The following is a 16,525-nucleotide window of genomic DNA, read 5'->3' as shown; positions in this document are numbered from 1 at the left end:
GAGGATTGTTATCAATGTTATCAGTGATAAGAATTTTTTTTTAGCATCAAGAAATGGTTGATTGTGAGTATCTACATGGTATGACAGATAGTTATCAGTGATAAGAAAAACGAATTTTTAATTTTTGGTGTACCTGTGGCTGAGGATACAACTCGCTACTTATACAAACAGCTGTTAATCAAAACAAAACCATTTGGCGCCATTTTCAACGTCTGTGGTCGCATCCATCTGCCGTTATCGTACTTAGTTTCCTGGCGTCTTCATGCTTCAATTATTGTTAATTGTTATTACTTATTTATTTTAATTTTTAAGAGCTGTAGCAGGTGGGTAGTGGGTACCAAGTGCTCCCCCAGACATTTTTTTTTCTGATACATACCTATAACAATATGTACTTGTCGGGCACGCAACCGAAAAATGGTCGATTGTTGTAAAATATACAGGGTGCGGCGTAATGGACTCCCACATTTCCAAGGTGAATTTTAAAAAAACTATACAAGATATGAAAAAAACATTTGTATTTATAGAAACTAAATTATATAAGGTTTTTTTAAAAAATTATGTCGTCCAAATGATTGCCTTGACGAGCGACGCACATTTGGAGCCGGTTCTCGAAAGTTTTCCATCACTCTCGCCAGCATATCGAGTGGAATCCCAGAGATTTCTTGACGGATAGCTTCCTTTAGTTCTTTAATGGTTCTAGGTCGACGTTTGAAAACTTCAGCTTTGAGGCATCCCCATAAGAAATAGGAGAACAGGCGACCAGGAAACATTTCTTGCAAAACAACCCGAGAACGACGGGACGTATGAGCTGTGGCTCCACCAATTGAAATAAAGAAAACATTTCTATCTCTTCTAGGGGAAAGGGTTTATGATATTATTTTTTGGCTTGTCAATGTTTATCGGTACTATCTACTGTGTTTAGAGAATATTCCATAAATATTTCTAACTAATTCGACTATTTAAAAAATAATTAAGTTGGAATATATTTAATTGTTTTTCTCGATTTTGAAGGGGAAGGAGAAATTTTTTTTTTTGATATATTTTTCCCAATATAGTTACCATTTCAGGTACGATTTCTGTACTAGAGAGCTGCTAAAAAAATAAAAGCCATCATTGTAAAAACAAATCTAGTAAACACAACGTACAATTTTAATTATTAAGTGTTTAATTCGGGTACAATAATTACACGATTTACAATTCATTTACAATAAAATATTTTTTATAACACAGTATTAGGTACACAATACACATCAACATAAATTGTATGAAAACTTTTCATCTTCTATCTTTTCATTGAAAAGATAGAAGAAATAATACATAACAAAACAAGAATACAAGAATACATTAGGTACATTACAAAAACATTATAAACATTAAACAGATATACATTACATAAACAACAATGTAGTTTATGTGAAATTATTTTTAAACGTAGTTTATTAGCGCAGGTACTGAATATACTTTTCGTCATCGTCACTATCGTCTTCATTAATTCTCTGATCGGTTAGTTCCGTATAGGTCGCCTCCCAACTGGTCGAAGGGACCCGGTCGTCCCACTGACTCAGGTGGTATTCTTGGTCGATGACTTCTTGCTTGATAATTGGACAGGTAATTTCGGTTTCCGAGTCGTCCGAGTCGGTAGTCCATTGACTCAAGTACTGGTTGTACACGTTTTCATATTCGTCGTCTATTACTTCCTGTTTAATAGTTTGTACGTTAATCAACCCAGCATTGGTTTCTTCACTTGGCACATGTTCAGCCGACTCGGTTGACACATCACAAATTACATCGTCGACACTGCCGTTACTGTTCATAAATAAGAGGGGATGGGAATGGTGTATACGTGTATTTGAACAGGTTCTATATTTCATACAGCCCCCCCCCCCTAGGAAATTATATTAATTGATTACTTGTTGAAATCGATGATATTTTCATCAATTGGGATTAACGATTGATCGACGATAACCATACTGGGCGCTTCGTTTTCGTTTTCCGACGTACCATCACTATTTGTAAAATTATAAACATCTTATTAAGACTAATAGACGATATTCTGTTTATTTATTTACTCGATTTATAATATTAACAATAACTTCCTGTCCTGACCAAAATATTGTCAAATACTAGGGAAAAACACAGTATGTACATTTATGTAGCATGACCTAGGGAATAAAGCAGTATATTATACAATGGAGATACTGCTTATTTTATTAGTAATCGAATTTCTCAATGCATATACTGCATATTTACCAAGTAATCTTAGCTAAAACGGCTTTGCAGTATGTACACTATATTTGATCTAGAAATGGTCGTGGTACTAGTCAGACACGACAATATGTACCAAACATTTATTGAGATTTTTCAGATACCTTGGTACTAACTATAACCATTATGTGTTTATCATTCTACATTATTATACTAAAAAATATCTTTATGGAGATACTGCATTTTGTTAAGTTTATTTTGTTTTTAATACACAATAATACTAGAAAATAATGCAGTACCTCCTTAAAAATTAAAAAAAGCAAAAATAATAAACCAAAGTACCAAAAAAATCTTTCGAAAAATTAAGGATGCCTAAGACTAATAATTAATGCAAAAACTAGTGAGTAAAAATAATAATTTTATGGTGAAAAAACAGAAAAATCAAAAAACTAATTTTCCCGACAGTTCAATTATTGGAGATAATGCTGAATAGAAGTATTTTTGTTGTAAAATTAATACTTTTGATGATAATTAAAAAAAAAACAAAATGGCGAACACTTTCGGTCTTCGGAGGGGTGGCGAATTTTTTTTGGCCATTCAGAAGTCATAAAGAAAATTTCTGACAAGTTTCAAAACTTTCCTAATTTTTTTCCAGGTAAAATCGTTTATTGACAGCTATTTAGGGTTACCTGACTCGCTTGGACGCCGGCTGATCGCCTTCACATGGCCTCTTCGATCCGCGTCCACGACCGGAGTCCACTATGCAACGGTTGTCTACTAATTGTAATTACAGACTAGGTTAGGTTAGGTTAAGGCTACACGTACCAACTTAACGACAACTTAACCTAGAATAAGTTACCAACCTTGTCCGGCGGCCGAAGTGCTGGCGGTTGTACAAAATCCAGTATTTTCATCTGCCATTTTCATAGCGAAACAAAAGTACAAAACAAAACAAAATTGGTTTGGTATAAATACAAAATTAAAGTTAACACAAAACAATTATGGGTATACAAAAGAATAATAGTTCAAAGTTAGAGACAATTCAATTACACTCGTAAACAAAAAACACAAGACAAAACAAAATTGGTTTGGTATAAATACAAAGTTAAAGTGAAGACAAAACAATTATAGGTTTTCAGAAGACCAAGTTCAAAATTACACAACAAAATATTTATATTATAAATAATTATATAGTAACAGTACCGGATTCACGTTACCAAGGCCCAACTATCAATATAAATGTCATTTCATTATTAACTGGCCAACCATTTTAACACTTTTCATCCGTTTTTAGATCTAACGTGTGTACTGACAAAAATCATACAATATATTTTTTTATAGTTTTTTTTATCTTACTTAAGTGTTTCTGTACAAAAAAAAAAATTATTTATAATCTATTTCGATTTGTATGTAATTTCCACATACATTTTTGAACCTTTATTTGGTTTTACTTCATTGAAGTATGAAAGTTTTTCGATGGCAAGATAGTTTTGATACTTGTCAATAGACATTTTTATTTTAACTGAGATTAAGTAAATAAATTTAAATTATTATTATTATTGAAATAAAATTCAAAATTGGATTTAAGTAACAGAAACGTCGTTGGTATTAGTATCAAGTGAACTCATAAATTGTGTAAAAGCTAAATAAAAAACGCAAAACCGGGCGGTAAGTCAATTTTTTTTTTTATATAAACAGTAATGAATTTTTATTCTATGCTATACAGAGGAGATACCGGCTTTGGTTCAAGTTGATTGGGACGTCCACTCGACACAGGCACAAGGCGAACCAGACAGCACCCCATCCACAGAATAATTTTCACCGCTGACCATAATCATATTTTTAATTTTGCACACTAGTATTATACTCTCATTTTTTTTTATAAACTAATTATTATTATTATTATAACCTCTTATTCTAATCATTTTTATATTTTCTTTTTTTCACCTTTTTTTATTGGGCTGTGTGTAGACAAGTACAGTGTAAGCATTTGCGTGGTTGAAGTATGTTTATATCTTCCATAATTAATAAATGCTCCTCTATGATCCTTCTCCTAATCTTCTAAATTCTCCTCCATTATCTCTCCATAAACCCTCCACGATCCTCCTCCATAATTCTCCTTCATAATTCTCCTCCGTAGTAATCCATCCTTAATTCTCCATATTCCTGCATAATCCTCTTCTAATTCCCTCCATGATTCTCCTCCATAATCCCTCCATACCAAACATAACCAAATCTAAACCTATACCAAGCTTAAACAAAACCTAAGTCAAGCTTAAACTAAGCCTAAACCAAACCTATGTTAAGCCATCAAAACATAACCAAGCTCAAACCAAACCTATGCCAATCTTGTATCAAGCCTAAACTAAACCTATGTCAAACCGAACCAAATCTAAACTAAACATAAACAAACCTAAACCAAATCTAAGTCGAGCCTAAAACAAAACTTAACTAAACTCATACCTCATTACCTCCCCTGTACTCCTCCATAAACCCTCCATGATCCTTTTCTATACCTCTTCATGGTCCTCCTCCATAAATCTCTTCTATAATCCCTCTATAATATGTTAAAAATATATTATTTTATGCTGCAATATCTTTTTAGATACAATATTTTAGGCACAATGCTACCGGTACGCCCGCTAGTATGTAGTATAATCTACCTAGAATGCCTTAATTTAATGTACGCGGAATAAATTTTATGGGGATTGTTAAAATAATATAAAAATATTTTTTATAGCATAAAAATAAACTTTAATAACGCAGACTTGTTATTAGTTCAAATTGTTCAAACTTGTGGTCATTCAATTTTTTAGGATATTATTTAACTAATAGATTTATGATTATAAAAAATAAAACATTACATCTAGTAGGAAATTAATTTTAAGTATATTTTAGTAATATTTGTATCATATGAATTATATTCATAAAATGTACTCAACACTGTACAATATAATAATTTGATATTGCCATAGTAAACTTATATCTTATTGATTTTATTTAATAAACATTTCTATCAATTTTAGCTTCTATGTTGTTTTTTTATTTGTTAAGAGACTTTTACATCATCATTTATTAAGGCGCATTGTATAGTCAATTTTTTAATAAAACTTAACATTAAGCTACAATTTTTAAACATATATATTACCATAGGAAAGACTCTATTTTTATACTAATTTTTTTTTAATATTTTTTTAACGCATGTAGGATGACTACTAAGAATAATTTTAGACATAAAATTTGAAAAAAACATTTGAATTATTTATGAACTTTTCAAGTCATCGATTGTGACACCATTTTAAAATTATTTTTAATTAATTAATTATTTCAATGTATAAACCAGAAATATTTAACTTTTTTTAAATTAAATAATTAATTAACAAAAATAAATTAAATAGTATGCCACGATCGATGCCTTATCTATGTTCAATGCATTGAAAATTTTATAAAAAATTTAAATATCCTTTTAAAACATAAATCGGAGTATTCTCAGGCGCAGGGCGTTTAAATTGGAATGAGTTGATTTGGACCAATAATACTCAGGTGTAGGTACTCCTTAATTGTAATTTATTAAAACGTTGAGGATCAACACATTTTTAATAGGGATATTATTGATTCATCTAACATTATTTTAGTGAACCTCTATGTAATTAGACAAAAACATACAAGCAATTCAAATTTTGTTTTAATAATAATGATAAACAAATATAAATAAAGACAAATAATTAAAATAAATTATTTATTTAATTAGATTTGGAATCTTTATCGGTGACGCTGGTGCATTATAGAATTATACACGTGCAGTTATGTGACGAAAACTGATCAATTTATATGCAATTTGTTAACTATTTATTACTAAAAAGTTTGGATGACGAGATGTTAATGCATCGCAAATGTGAACTCCTAAACTTTTGGATTTAGCAAAGGTACCGATTTCAACCATACCACCGATAATGGGTAGAATAGGTTGGCACACAATCACAAAAAAAATACGGTTAGTTTGAATACAGAATTACGCTTTTCAGAAATAACGTCGAGTTCGCTTGGAAACATTAAATCAGTTTTAAAACCACCCATGGTTTTTACTATTTTGCCCTTTTAGGTAATTTGATATTAATATAATAATATATTCATTATTCATATACAAATTAACACAAGGGAGATTAAAAATGTATATGTGTCAGAATTAAACATTTTTTTTTTCAATTTCTTTATTTTTTATAATTCGTCGAGCAACATTAAATACATATTTAAGAACATTTTTTCGTATTTTTTTATTTATTATTTATCCTTAGTTTATAAATCGAATTATTTTAAATAACTTTTTTTATAATTGCGATCAACCTTTTTAAATATATTATGCGAACCTTGAGTAAGTATAAAGCTGAGTCAAAATCGGCAGGAAACAGTTGCATTTTAATTATTGTTATTAAGTAATAAAATATATTTGATCATAAAAAATACTTTCTTTTTTTAGTCATAAAAACAAATTTATGTTTTTTTTTTTATAAACGCTTTAAGGTTCATATCTTTTAATATGAGTCGATTTTTTCAACTACCACTTTAAAGAGCTCGGAAAGGAGGTTAGCCGGTTGGTATGGCATAGGCGTAATGTGCGGACCGTGGTTGGGACGATTATCTGATGGCGGAAAATACCCCTTATTCAGCATGAGTTGCAAAGAATAGAACTACTTTCAAAACGATCAAATACCAGTTACAGTTACGGGTGTTATTTCACTACCGGGTAGATCAAGTCCAAAAAGGACAACAAAGTATGGCAGGGAACGTAGAAGGTCCATCGATAAGGATAGGAGGAGAGATTCCAGATTACATCGTATCGCAACTAATGTGGCAATGACTACAATTTTTTTCCGAAAATTACATTTTGCCAAAATATTGTCTATGGCGATAACACTATACGTGCACTAAGGTAAAAATATTTAAAACGTATTTCAATTTTAATCATAAGTATTTATTTAGCGATAGTTTTAAATAAATATTAACAAGAAATTGAAAATAATAATAAATAAATTGAATAAATAATTGTTTCATTCTCTAATGAAGAGTCGATCAAAGGGGAGGGGGGGGGGGGTATAATGTGTTTGGCATTTTTTCTTTTTCTTTCGGTAATCAACGACGGCGGCGACGTCTTTCGATGGGTATGTAAATGGGGGTCTTGTCGGACGTATGAATGCGGTACACGATGTGGTCGGCCTCGTCGGAGGAGGACGTGGCTTGTTGAGAATTTCCTATGGACCTGCGGTACGTGGGGTTGTTCTGGGAAGCCGCGGCGTGGGCGTCGTGGTCACTTGTGTGGGAATGGCTGTACACCGGTTTGGTGACTATCTCGTAAGTCGTACTTTTCGGTTCGGAGTGGCCTCCTTTGAACGACGACAGACCGGACAGCAGCAACGACAGCAACGCCGTCATCAGAGCTTTGCCTGCCAACACGGCTATTGCTTTCATGCCGATCACCAACAGAGTGGCGCCGGTCACCCATCCGGCCAGTAAAATGGCGTGAGCGTACTTTTGTTTCTTACCTCTTCCTGCAAAAAGTTAAAATAAAAATGGTTTTTATTATAGTATTTAATAGTATAATAATATGATATTTTCCATATTTCTGCGGGTTAGTTCACAAATCTATGAAAGTCATATTTAATGAATACAATCCGCACAGCTGTCCAATCTAGAATAATATGTGGAAATTAAAAATCTGTTCATGGGGAATTCTCATTGGGACATTGAGGTATAATGGCCACTGACCTACGTTTTACCACTTACAAAACGCCCGGGTGCAGTTACCGAAATACAATGGCAGCTATGAGGTATTTAATAAAAAAAAGTAAAACTATAACAAGTATTATACAACGCTATCGTAACTGTAAACGTTTTTTCGACACTCTTACTTTTCATAAAAAAGTGCATTTTGGTAAAGAAACCCACAAAAAGGACAATGGCCGTTGATCCGAAACTAGATTTTTGATAATGTGTATAATAGCGATGACCTACAAGATAAATGAGTGTGCATTTCCACGAATCCGACATTATACAGCAGCTAATAGAAAAGTAGAAAAAAATGCACACGTAATATAATAATATTTGTATTACCAGTCTCGTCAAGCGTATAACCCGAAAAATACTATGTAAATAATGATGATAATAACAGCTTAACGAGTATAATAATATACAGAGTCACAAAAAACTAATATATTGTAGTGAAATCTAATCGCAGTAAAAAGTGAAATCAATAAACTATAATGTTTACAAATACAAAATAAGTGGAAGTACTTAATTTTTAACACAACATTTTCACGTGAAAATGTTTATAATTTTGCTTAAAATAGATATTTTTCTTAATATGTTATTATTAGTGTAATAGTATAATATATATCTCTATAAATCCAACTATTTGACTTCGGTTGTTTAGTTGTAGATAATTTGACAGAAACTTGTCCAATTAAATTTCCTCGAGCGTGGATCAAAATCGAAAAAAAATGAAACGTGGTTTTATGTTGTACATAATTTATTTTGAAAAAGTTAACAAATAGATTTTTGTTAACCTCTTTCAAAATAGTTATAATTTTAAAAAGATTTTTATTAAAGTACAATTTTGTATCTCAACCATATTTAAGTAAAGTATAAAAAAATATGAATTTGCTTGCATTAATATGTAACTATTTTAACTTGTCAACATTAAACTAAACTATTGGTGATTTTGAGGTAAAACAAGTTGGTTAACCAAATTATTCGGTCCCCGTTTTCAACGAATCATTTTGCGCAAAGTTCGATTTCTTGTTAACCCATCCCGCTTTCTACGTGTCAGTTGCTTCTGGTCAAATATTATTGTGATAAATTAAAAATAACTATAAACATAATAAATCAAAACTTTCCGTAGCAAATGGGTACCTATTTTAAGAAAGCCGGTTAGGTACAAAATCATCAACGTCTTGCTCACTCGGTTTTGTTCTACTCGAGGCATGCATCTCTAAGTCATTCTTGGATTTATTAAAATAAATAATGATGCTTTTTTTACTATCATTAACATTTCAGTGTCATTACCAGTTTGCATAGACGCGTCGGTTGCGGCTTCGCCGAACTTGCGCACGGTTTGCACGGTGTCGTCGTCCAAAAGTTTAACGTTGAGCGTCAGACTGTTGAAATAATGACTTATCTTGTTAGCTAAATATCCGTCCAACGTGTCCGACGATTCGCGGCCTGTAGTCTGAGACGTTACAGGTATACCCGCATCGGCCGCTCCGTCTTTCAGATTGGTCACGGTAATGCCAGGAACCAGCGAGTAACTTCCGTTGACGGTATCCAGTCGGTCGACCAAGTGTACTAACGCTAACTTAACGCAGGTAACGTAGTTTTTGGTCATACACCGCTTCCACATCATCTTGAACAAACAAAGTTTAACCATTAGAACATATTGTGTTGACTGTTATCCAAAAAACAACATATAAAGTTGCACTCATGTTAATAGACATGGTATGACTGACAGTTAATACAAAAACAATTGATTTGTCTACGGTAGAATAGTATGAAATGAATGGAAGGGGATAAAAAAATGTGATAAATTATTTTTATTTTTATTGACTAAAACACCATACATTTTAGTACTATCATATTTTTCAATCTGAATTGAAATAATTAGAACCCAAAAGGTAAGTAAACCCAAAGGGTAAAATTCAACACTGCATTGAAAAACTAACTTTTGACCATCCAGTGTCCAAATATTAGAACAGATATTATAATTTATTATTTGTGATTTTTTACAAAATATTATAATTTAAAAATAATCAATTTTTTTAGAGTACAAGATTTAGCTTTAATTATAATAATATATTGTAGCAAGCTGCTTAGACCTAACATTTTTGTTTACGAATATTATTATGCGTTTTTTCCTTTCTATTACATTAAACAATTAACTTCGTGGTTCACTGCGTAATTTTTATTTTCTCTATAAAATCTGCAAACAATTATTTTAAATAATTTTTTTTATATTTAATATAAAATTACGGACTAACGTATCTAGCTAATGTGTTTTATTTATTTTATTTTTTCGATTGATTTTTTGACTGATCAATTGACCAATTCAACGTTTGTCGACAATACAAATTTGAAATTATTAGAGTGGAATTGTAGGCATGATACGACGTTCGAAATCGTCACAAAAATATAACGTTCTATCATTTTTTTCGGACATTCGCGGTCGTTCAAAGTAAAACGATTATAATAATAATATATTATATTATATTATACCGTTTCGCAGCGAAGACAACAATGATGATTTTTTACTCGTCCGTGCTCGCTGGGCTAGTAGGCTAAATAATATGCGAATATTCGTGTGAAATCGGAAAACTGTCGTTGTTAGGCATTATTATTGCTATTATAAATCACATCTCCACCGACAACCGTCGTTCGGATCGAACAATGTTCTTGTAATATACAAGAAGAAGACGTATTATAATGTTGTTCACGCGGACATGGGTTTATTGGAAATTTGCTCATGGGACACACGCGCACGGACATAATAATATTATATTTTACAAGTATCGTTCCAATTTCCACCAAGTTTATTGGGAAATCGAACAACCTTCGCACGACACGCGTTATTAGATACGTGACAGTTGGTCCACTCACACGGATCATATATAATAACAACATCACATTCAGATGACGCTAATTTTTGTCAATTTTATTTTGCTTTTTTTTTTTTTGCCTATGAACGTGTTGATAACTCACAGGCGGTCAAATGTTTCTCACTTTCGTAAAAAAAAAAAAAATAAACTTCTCAAGTACTATTATAGTATTGTATACTCCCTGTTTTCCAAAAGAACTGATAATTATATATATGTGTGTGTATGTGTGTCCGATTAAACGACGGATGATCCGAGAGAAACCGTTTCGGCCACTCAACAACTGAAACGAACCGTGAAAATGCGAATCCGAAGACAACAAAAAATACTGAGTGCCAAAGCATTGTGATAATAATAATATAATAACGCATGTACTTTTTGTCATTGGTATAACTGGGTCGATTGCCGGTCTAAAAAGCTAACATTCGACGAGGTAATGTTTAAATTATTGCAAGTTTCATATTTTACTTTCTTTATGTTATCATAACATTTGTCCTATGACAAGCCACTGTTAATAAGCCAATTTCATATGTTGGCTGAACATATCCATAAAAACGAAAACAGCTATACCTATATGATAGATTATAGTTAGGAATAATTATAATTAGACGTGCGTTTATGATTTTTTTTTTTACCATAATTCAAACGATCGAAATACTTTGCCTATGATTCTGATTGTGAACACGAAATCGACTCAAACCTGCAGCAAAATCGAACAACGCAGTGTACTGTATCGAAGGAAAGCTAATAGATATATAATTGGAATTGAATGACACAAAACATGAAAGTTTATTTTTTAGAATATGAATATCCAATATCATGTTGTATTAAATGAAAGTAATTAATTGCATAATGTATTTAATAATTATATTTAAAAAAAGTACATCTTGGTTGGCTTATACTTAATTCTAGAGGAAAATCTTTTCTAATTATTTACAACTACCCTGTGTAATATTTTCCAAAATTTTGAAGTTTGTAATCAGAGAGAGAGACGGGATGCGGCTGGCCAACACCGTTTGTAGAGAAAAATAATATTTTCTAAACGGTTTGTCGAGGTTTAATGGACAAAATCATAATTTTATTATATGTTTGATGATTTGAAAATAAAACAGTTTACTGTATCATTGTGAACTTTATACTATTTAGAAATTATTATTGACAAAGTTCTTCCTCCGAAAAATATACTTGTTTTTCAATAAATTACTGTATATTATGCAATAGTTAAATTTTTATTTTAAAAGTAGTTTGTTTCTTTAATAACTCGTTAACATCAGTTTATCGGCTATGTAACTAGTACTCGTTGTTGTACCATAATAAACGTCATATACTCATTAAACTACGAATTGGAAACGCTTGTGTACAATGTTGTTGATGTTCCGCGGACCTGTGTATAAATTAGGTTTATGCGCGACAAGTTGTTATGTATTATTATTTTGTGTATAATAATTCTATGACGTGTGACTGACGGGATGCGATTCCGACGTGTGCGGTATGTGCGGACGACAAGAATCATCGGTGAGAATCGCAGGACAGAGAGAAATTCAATTGCCGTGTCCGTCGAGCTGTGGGCCGGTCTCCTCCGGCCTTAAGGGAAAAGCGCATGTCGAGTAAGAATCTCGAAAAATAAAAGACACGTCCGTGTGGGCATATAATAATTGAATACCGGACGGCGCGTACAATCGTACCATGGTCACGTATATCATAATAATAACAATAATAATAATAATAATGATATATTTTTGACTTTCCAACCCAGATTTTGCGACTACCGCCGCCGTTTAATGGCTGTAAATGTTCGTTTAAAAAATCGTCCTGTAGTTTTCGCCGACCTCAACAGCCGCCGCCGATAGTTGTCGCAGCCATAATAATAATATATTTTAAGGGCGACAGCGTCAGATTTACCTGGTGGTGGTCGACGCCATGCTTAATATACACGTTTCTCTATATTACTATATTTACAGGACTCGAGAAGAAAATATGTTTGGCGAAGGACTAGCGCACGTTAATTGGACGTCATCGCGATATAGTCGAATACAAAACACAGACAAAGTAAAATGCTAAGATGATAGTCGGAGATAACGAATGGAGCGCGCACTTGAATACATTTAAATATTCTCCAATTATATTTCTGAAAAACGAGAACATGAACAACGATCGATCAAGCATAGAAGAGTAGTTTACAAAAGCCTGTAAGCCACCCAATTACCAAATAAATCCTACGGGATATTGGTCAAGTACAATTAATACAGGAACACGCTATCGAAAACCCTAGTGAAGAATTCAATTCAAACAGGGCTGTATATAACATGGGTAATATGTGATTTTTAAATGTTTTATTTTAATATTTTTGAAAGTTTCATTTCACAGTTTGTGCCTCCGCGCTAATTCTCTGAGTGAGGCCCAATACTACCTGTTTGTAAAAAATAAATTACTCAATTCGCTGTTTCTCTACACACATTTCAAATTCACTGGTAATGAAGAATGAAATATTTAAGAAAGCTCTGAAAACAAATCCACTCATTCAGGCAACCGTTTTGAGAACATTGCTTGGATAACATAATATTGTCCACTTAGTTGTCAGTTATAGTATACTCGTGTAATCGTCCATCCATAAGTTCTATAGTTTTATGACCACTTAATAAACCGTTTTTTCGTTTTCGAGTATGATTTTTTTCGTCGTGTTTCAAAAAAATATTAAAAAAGAATAAAGTAAAAAAAAAAACACAAGAAAGATTTACGTTGTTGCGTTCCGCAGGATTAAAATTTGCTCTTCGTGAGTCGACAGTAAAACGTGTTAAACGGTAGTCATTGGTCTAACCATCTAAGTTATTAATATGATATGTTTATTTTTTTGCGAAAACGTATGATTCAGCTGTGGCGTCTTTAAAAACTATTGAAACAATCAAAAACTATTTAAGTGCCATATTTTATCAAAATTATAATATTTAACTAATATTGTACGCCGATAAACAGTTATTTTTTCATCACCGCTAATAATCGAATTTGAACAAAAGACAGTTTCATAACAAACGTTTGCAAGAATAACAACAACACACACTCGTGTAATTCCTCACAATGTCCCTCGCGCGCACACACAAATGTAATTATCGTTAGAGCTGTAATAATTTTCTTATTGTTGCGCTAAACCCAAGTCGGTACGTGAGGAAAAATTGGCTTCTCCTCGATCTAGAAGTGCTGGTACAACAACAGTAATACGAATATTATTTTCACTTTAAAATGACTAGGCACGATAGCACAACATTAACCTGTTTTTCACCCGGTGCGATTTGGAGGAACCTCTACATTGCATATCCGAACCTATACCATATGTGCTCTGCTGTACCTATAATCTACCCGTGTGTTATACTAATAGCTGATTAGTGCCCGGTAATGCACGTAATAGATTCCCTACGGTTCTCGCACAGTTGTTGTAATGCAGACACACGAACAATGGCATATAGTCATACTTGTGGGTACAAATAGATACTTCTTGGCATAAGTATAGATTTTGAACAACGCGGCTATTATTTCAGATCCACGGTAGTGAATAGTAAAATATAATGTAATATTATTTTCTTTTGCGTAGTAGGTACACACAATGATAAGACGTTTTCACTGTCTTGGTTGTCTTGTAATTTGCAAACACTTTATTAAGATACAAGACATTGACCACAATTAGCATATTGTTATAACTATTATTGTCATTAATCGTTTTAACCTATCGAGCTACCCAGGGAGTTAGTATATATTCTGCAACCTGCAGAGGCTGAATTCGTTTCATACTTTATAATAACACTGAGGTATACTGATATCACAGATTGGGAAATCTACGACCAATAAAACTGTTGAAAAAAGCACCATTGAAAGAATATAATCACTTTTTACAAATTCAATAGAACTATAAATAAAATATAACTTTTATTGTTGTGCTGTATATGAAGGTTAATCTTGTTCCGCATTCGATCAATAGATCGTATTGTTAGTATATTGACAGTACTTCTAAAAATACCTACACTTCGAGTTATACATGTTCTAGTTTTATGATTGATTTGTTATCGTCAACGATTTGTTGATTTTGAATAGTACAATTCGGTCAAAAAATACCAGGACATTTTCTCGCGTTAAGAACACTTTTTTTCTTGATCCACACATCATCAATATTTGTCAGAGTATGTATAATTATTAGCATTGTATTTATATAAAAATGATAAAATGTGTATTTATAAATAATAATTTTTGACAGACAGATAATTAACAGTTCACAACTCAAAATATATCTTAAACGGATTTTTTATTTAATTATTACTTGTAGTTTCTTATTCACTTAATAAACTATTGTAAGTTTTAATGTATGTTTATCAATTGTAACAATGAAAACTAAGACGGTACAACTATAACAAGTACATTTTAGAATACTGTCACGACAAGAGAATGCAATTAATGCAATTGAATTAAATATTATATTCTTACATTATTTTTTCTTTTTTTACTGTAAAATTCGCTTAAGAAATAATTGATTATTCAAAATATGTTTACCTGACATATTTATTAGATTTTATGACTAATTTTTGATAAACACGTTCATTAACTTCTTTGGGTTCTCTTCATCAAATACTCTTGCCCTGACTTGTCTAGTTTATTATTAACACTATCCACAGGTACTCTTTATACTTACATTTTTTATGAAAACTTGTAATACCGCTATATTTGTAAACGATTTTAATCAGCGGGTACCCAAAAGAAAGACAATATGGGGGATGTCATTTTCCTAGTCCAACAATTACAATTCTTTCAAACTTTAAAATAAACAAATAAATGTATTTAGATTTAAATTACATTTCCAATAGCTGTAGAGCAAAATAGAACCATATAGAGATTATTCTTTTGTTTTCTATTAGATACATTATAGTAATGTAATATCGAATTCACAACTTTAAAAAGTATCAATGGCCAATGTTTCTGGGTCTAAATCGAAAATTGATGAACGCCGAAGGGTTAGCGTCACATCATGTTCACTAATTACCTTTGACACCATGATACATTGATACGTATGTCAATAGATACCCGATACTATTATTACTTGATATCGTTTGTACGTACCCATCTCTGGGGTTAGCGCCAGAGGTTGACATTGATCGATACAATATAAAAAATCTTGATGATACATTTCGGTGTTGTTTTAAATTAAATTTACAATGACAACGTATGTTATTATTATTTAGACAAACGTTCAACCTAACGGAATGAGGGGGTTATATTGATACATTTTGCCCATCTCTGATCAACGCACTTTACACTAAACATTTTCCCCACAAAATAACATACTTTTTTCATGTTGTCCGCCGATCCGTTGTTGGTGCGGGTTAAAGAGTCGGCCAGGTCGTCGTCCGAACTTGTGGCAGCAAAACTCTGAGATGCTGTTGCCGACGGTTGGTGCTGGGCTGCTGCCAGACATACGCAGAGCAGGGCGCAACACGCGAAGACCACGCCGGTCGAGCGCATAGCTTTGTACGAAGACATGGAGTCGGAGTACGTCAGTGTGGTGTATACGGGTACACTGGACTTAAGTGCAAGTATAGGTTAGGTATAATATAAGTATAGCGACAAGTTTGAAAACTACGACGGTTTGCGCGAGACCCGCGGCCGAACACTGTGTGAGACGTGGTGGGACAATGTGAGAT

General features: G+C 32.4%; 2 protein-coding genes across 2 annotated transcripts; both read right to left on the bottom strand.

Annotated features, from left to right (window-relative positions):
• Positions 1–1,354: 1,354 nt before the first annotated feature.
• Positions 1,355–1,989, bottom strand: LOC126843590 (uncharacterized). Its single transcript, XM_050581202.1, has 2 exons — positions 1,911–1,989; positions 1,355–1,806 (listed from the first exon to the last, which is right to left on the bottom strand). Exons 1-2 carry the CDS (start codon positions 1,967–1,969, stop codon positions 1,440–1,442), a joined length of 426 nt encoding a protein of 141 aa, XP_050437159.1. The 5' UTR covers positions 1,970–1,989; the 3' UTR covers positions 1,355–1,439.
• Positions 1,990–7,263: 5,274 nt separating this feature from the next.
• On the bottom strand, positions 7,264–16,497 carry LOC126843570 (uncharacterized). Its single transcript, XM_050581174.1, has 3 exons — positions 16,170–16,497; positions 9,265–9,601; positions 7,264–7,751 (listed from the first exon to the last, which is right to left on the bottom strand). Exons 1-3 carry the CDS (start codon positions 16,362–16,364, stop codon positions 7,336–7,338), a joined length of 948 nt encoding a protein of 315 aa, XP_050437131.1. The 5' UTR covers positions 16,365–16,497; the 3' UTR covers positions 7,264–7,335.
• Between the last annotated feature and the right edge of the window lie 28 nt (positions 16,498–16,525).

This window comes from Adelges cooleyi, unplaced genomic scaffold, assembly GCF_023614345.1.
Source record: "Adelges cooleyi isolate 19-005CV unplaced genomic scaffold, UGA_ACOO_1.1 ACOO_flye_CR_arks_rails_tigmint_CR_PRNA_574, whole genome shotgun sequence".
Taxonomy (NCBI): Eukaryota; Metazoa; Arthropoda; class Insecta; order Hemiptera; family Adelgidae; genus Adelges; species Adelges cooleyi.
Note: the sequence above shows the minus strand (reverse complement) of the source record. Positions and strands in the feature narration are given on the sequence as shown.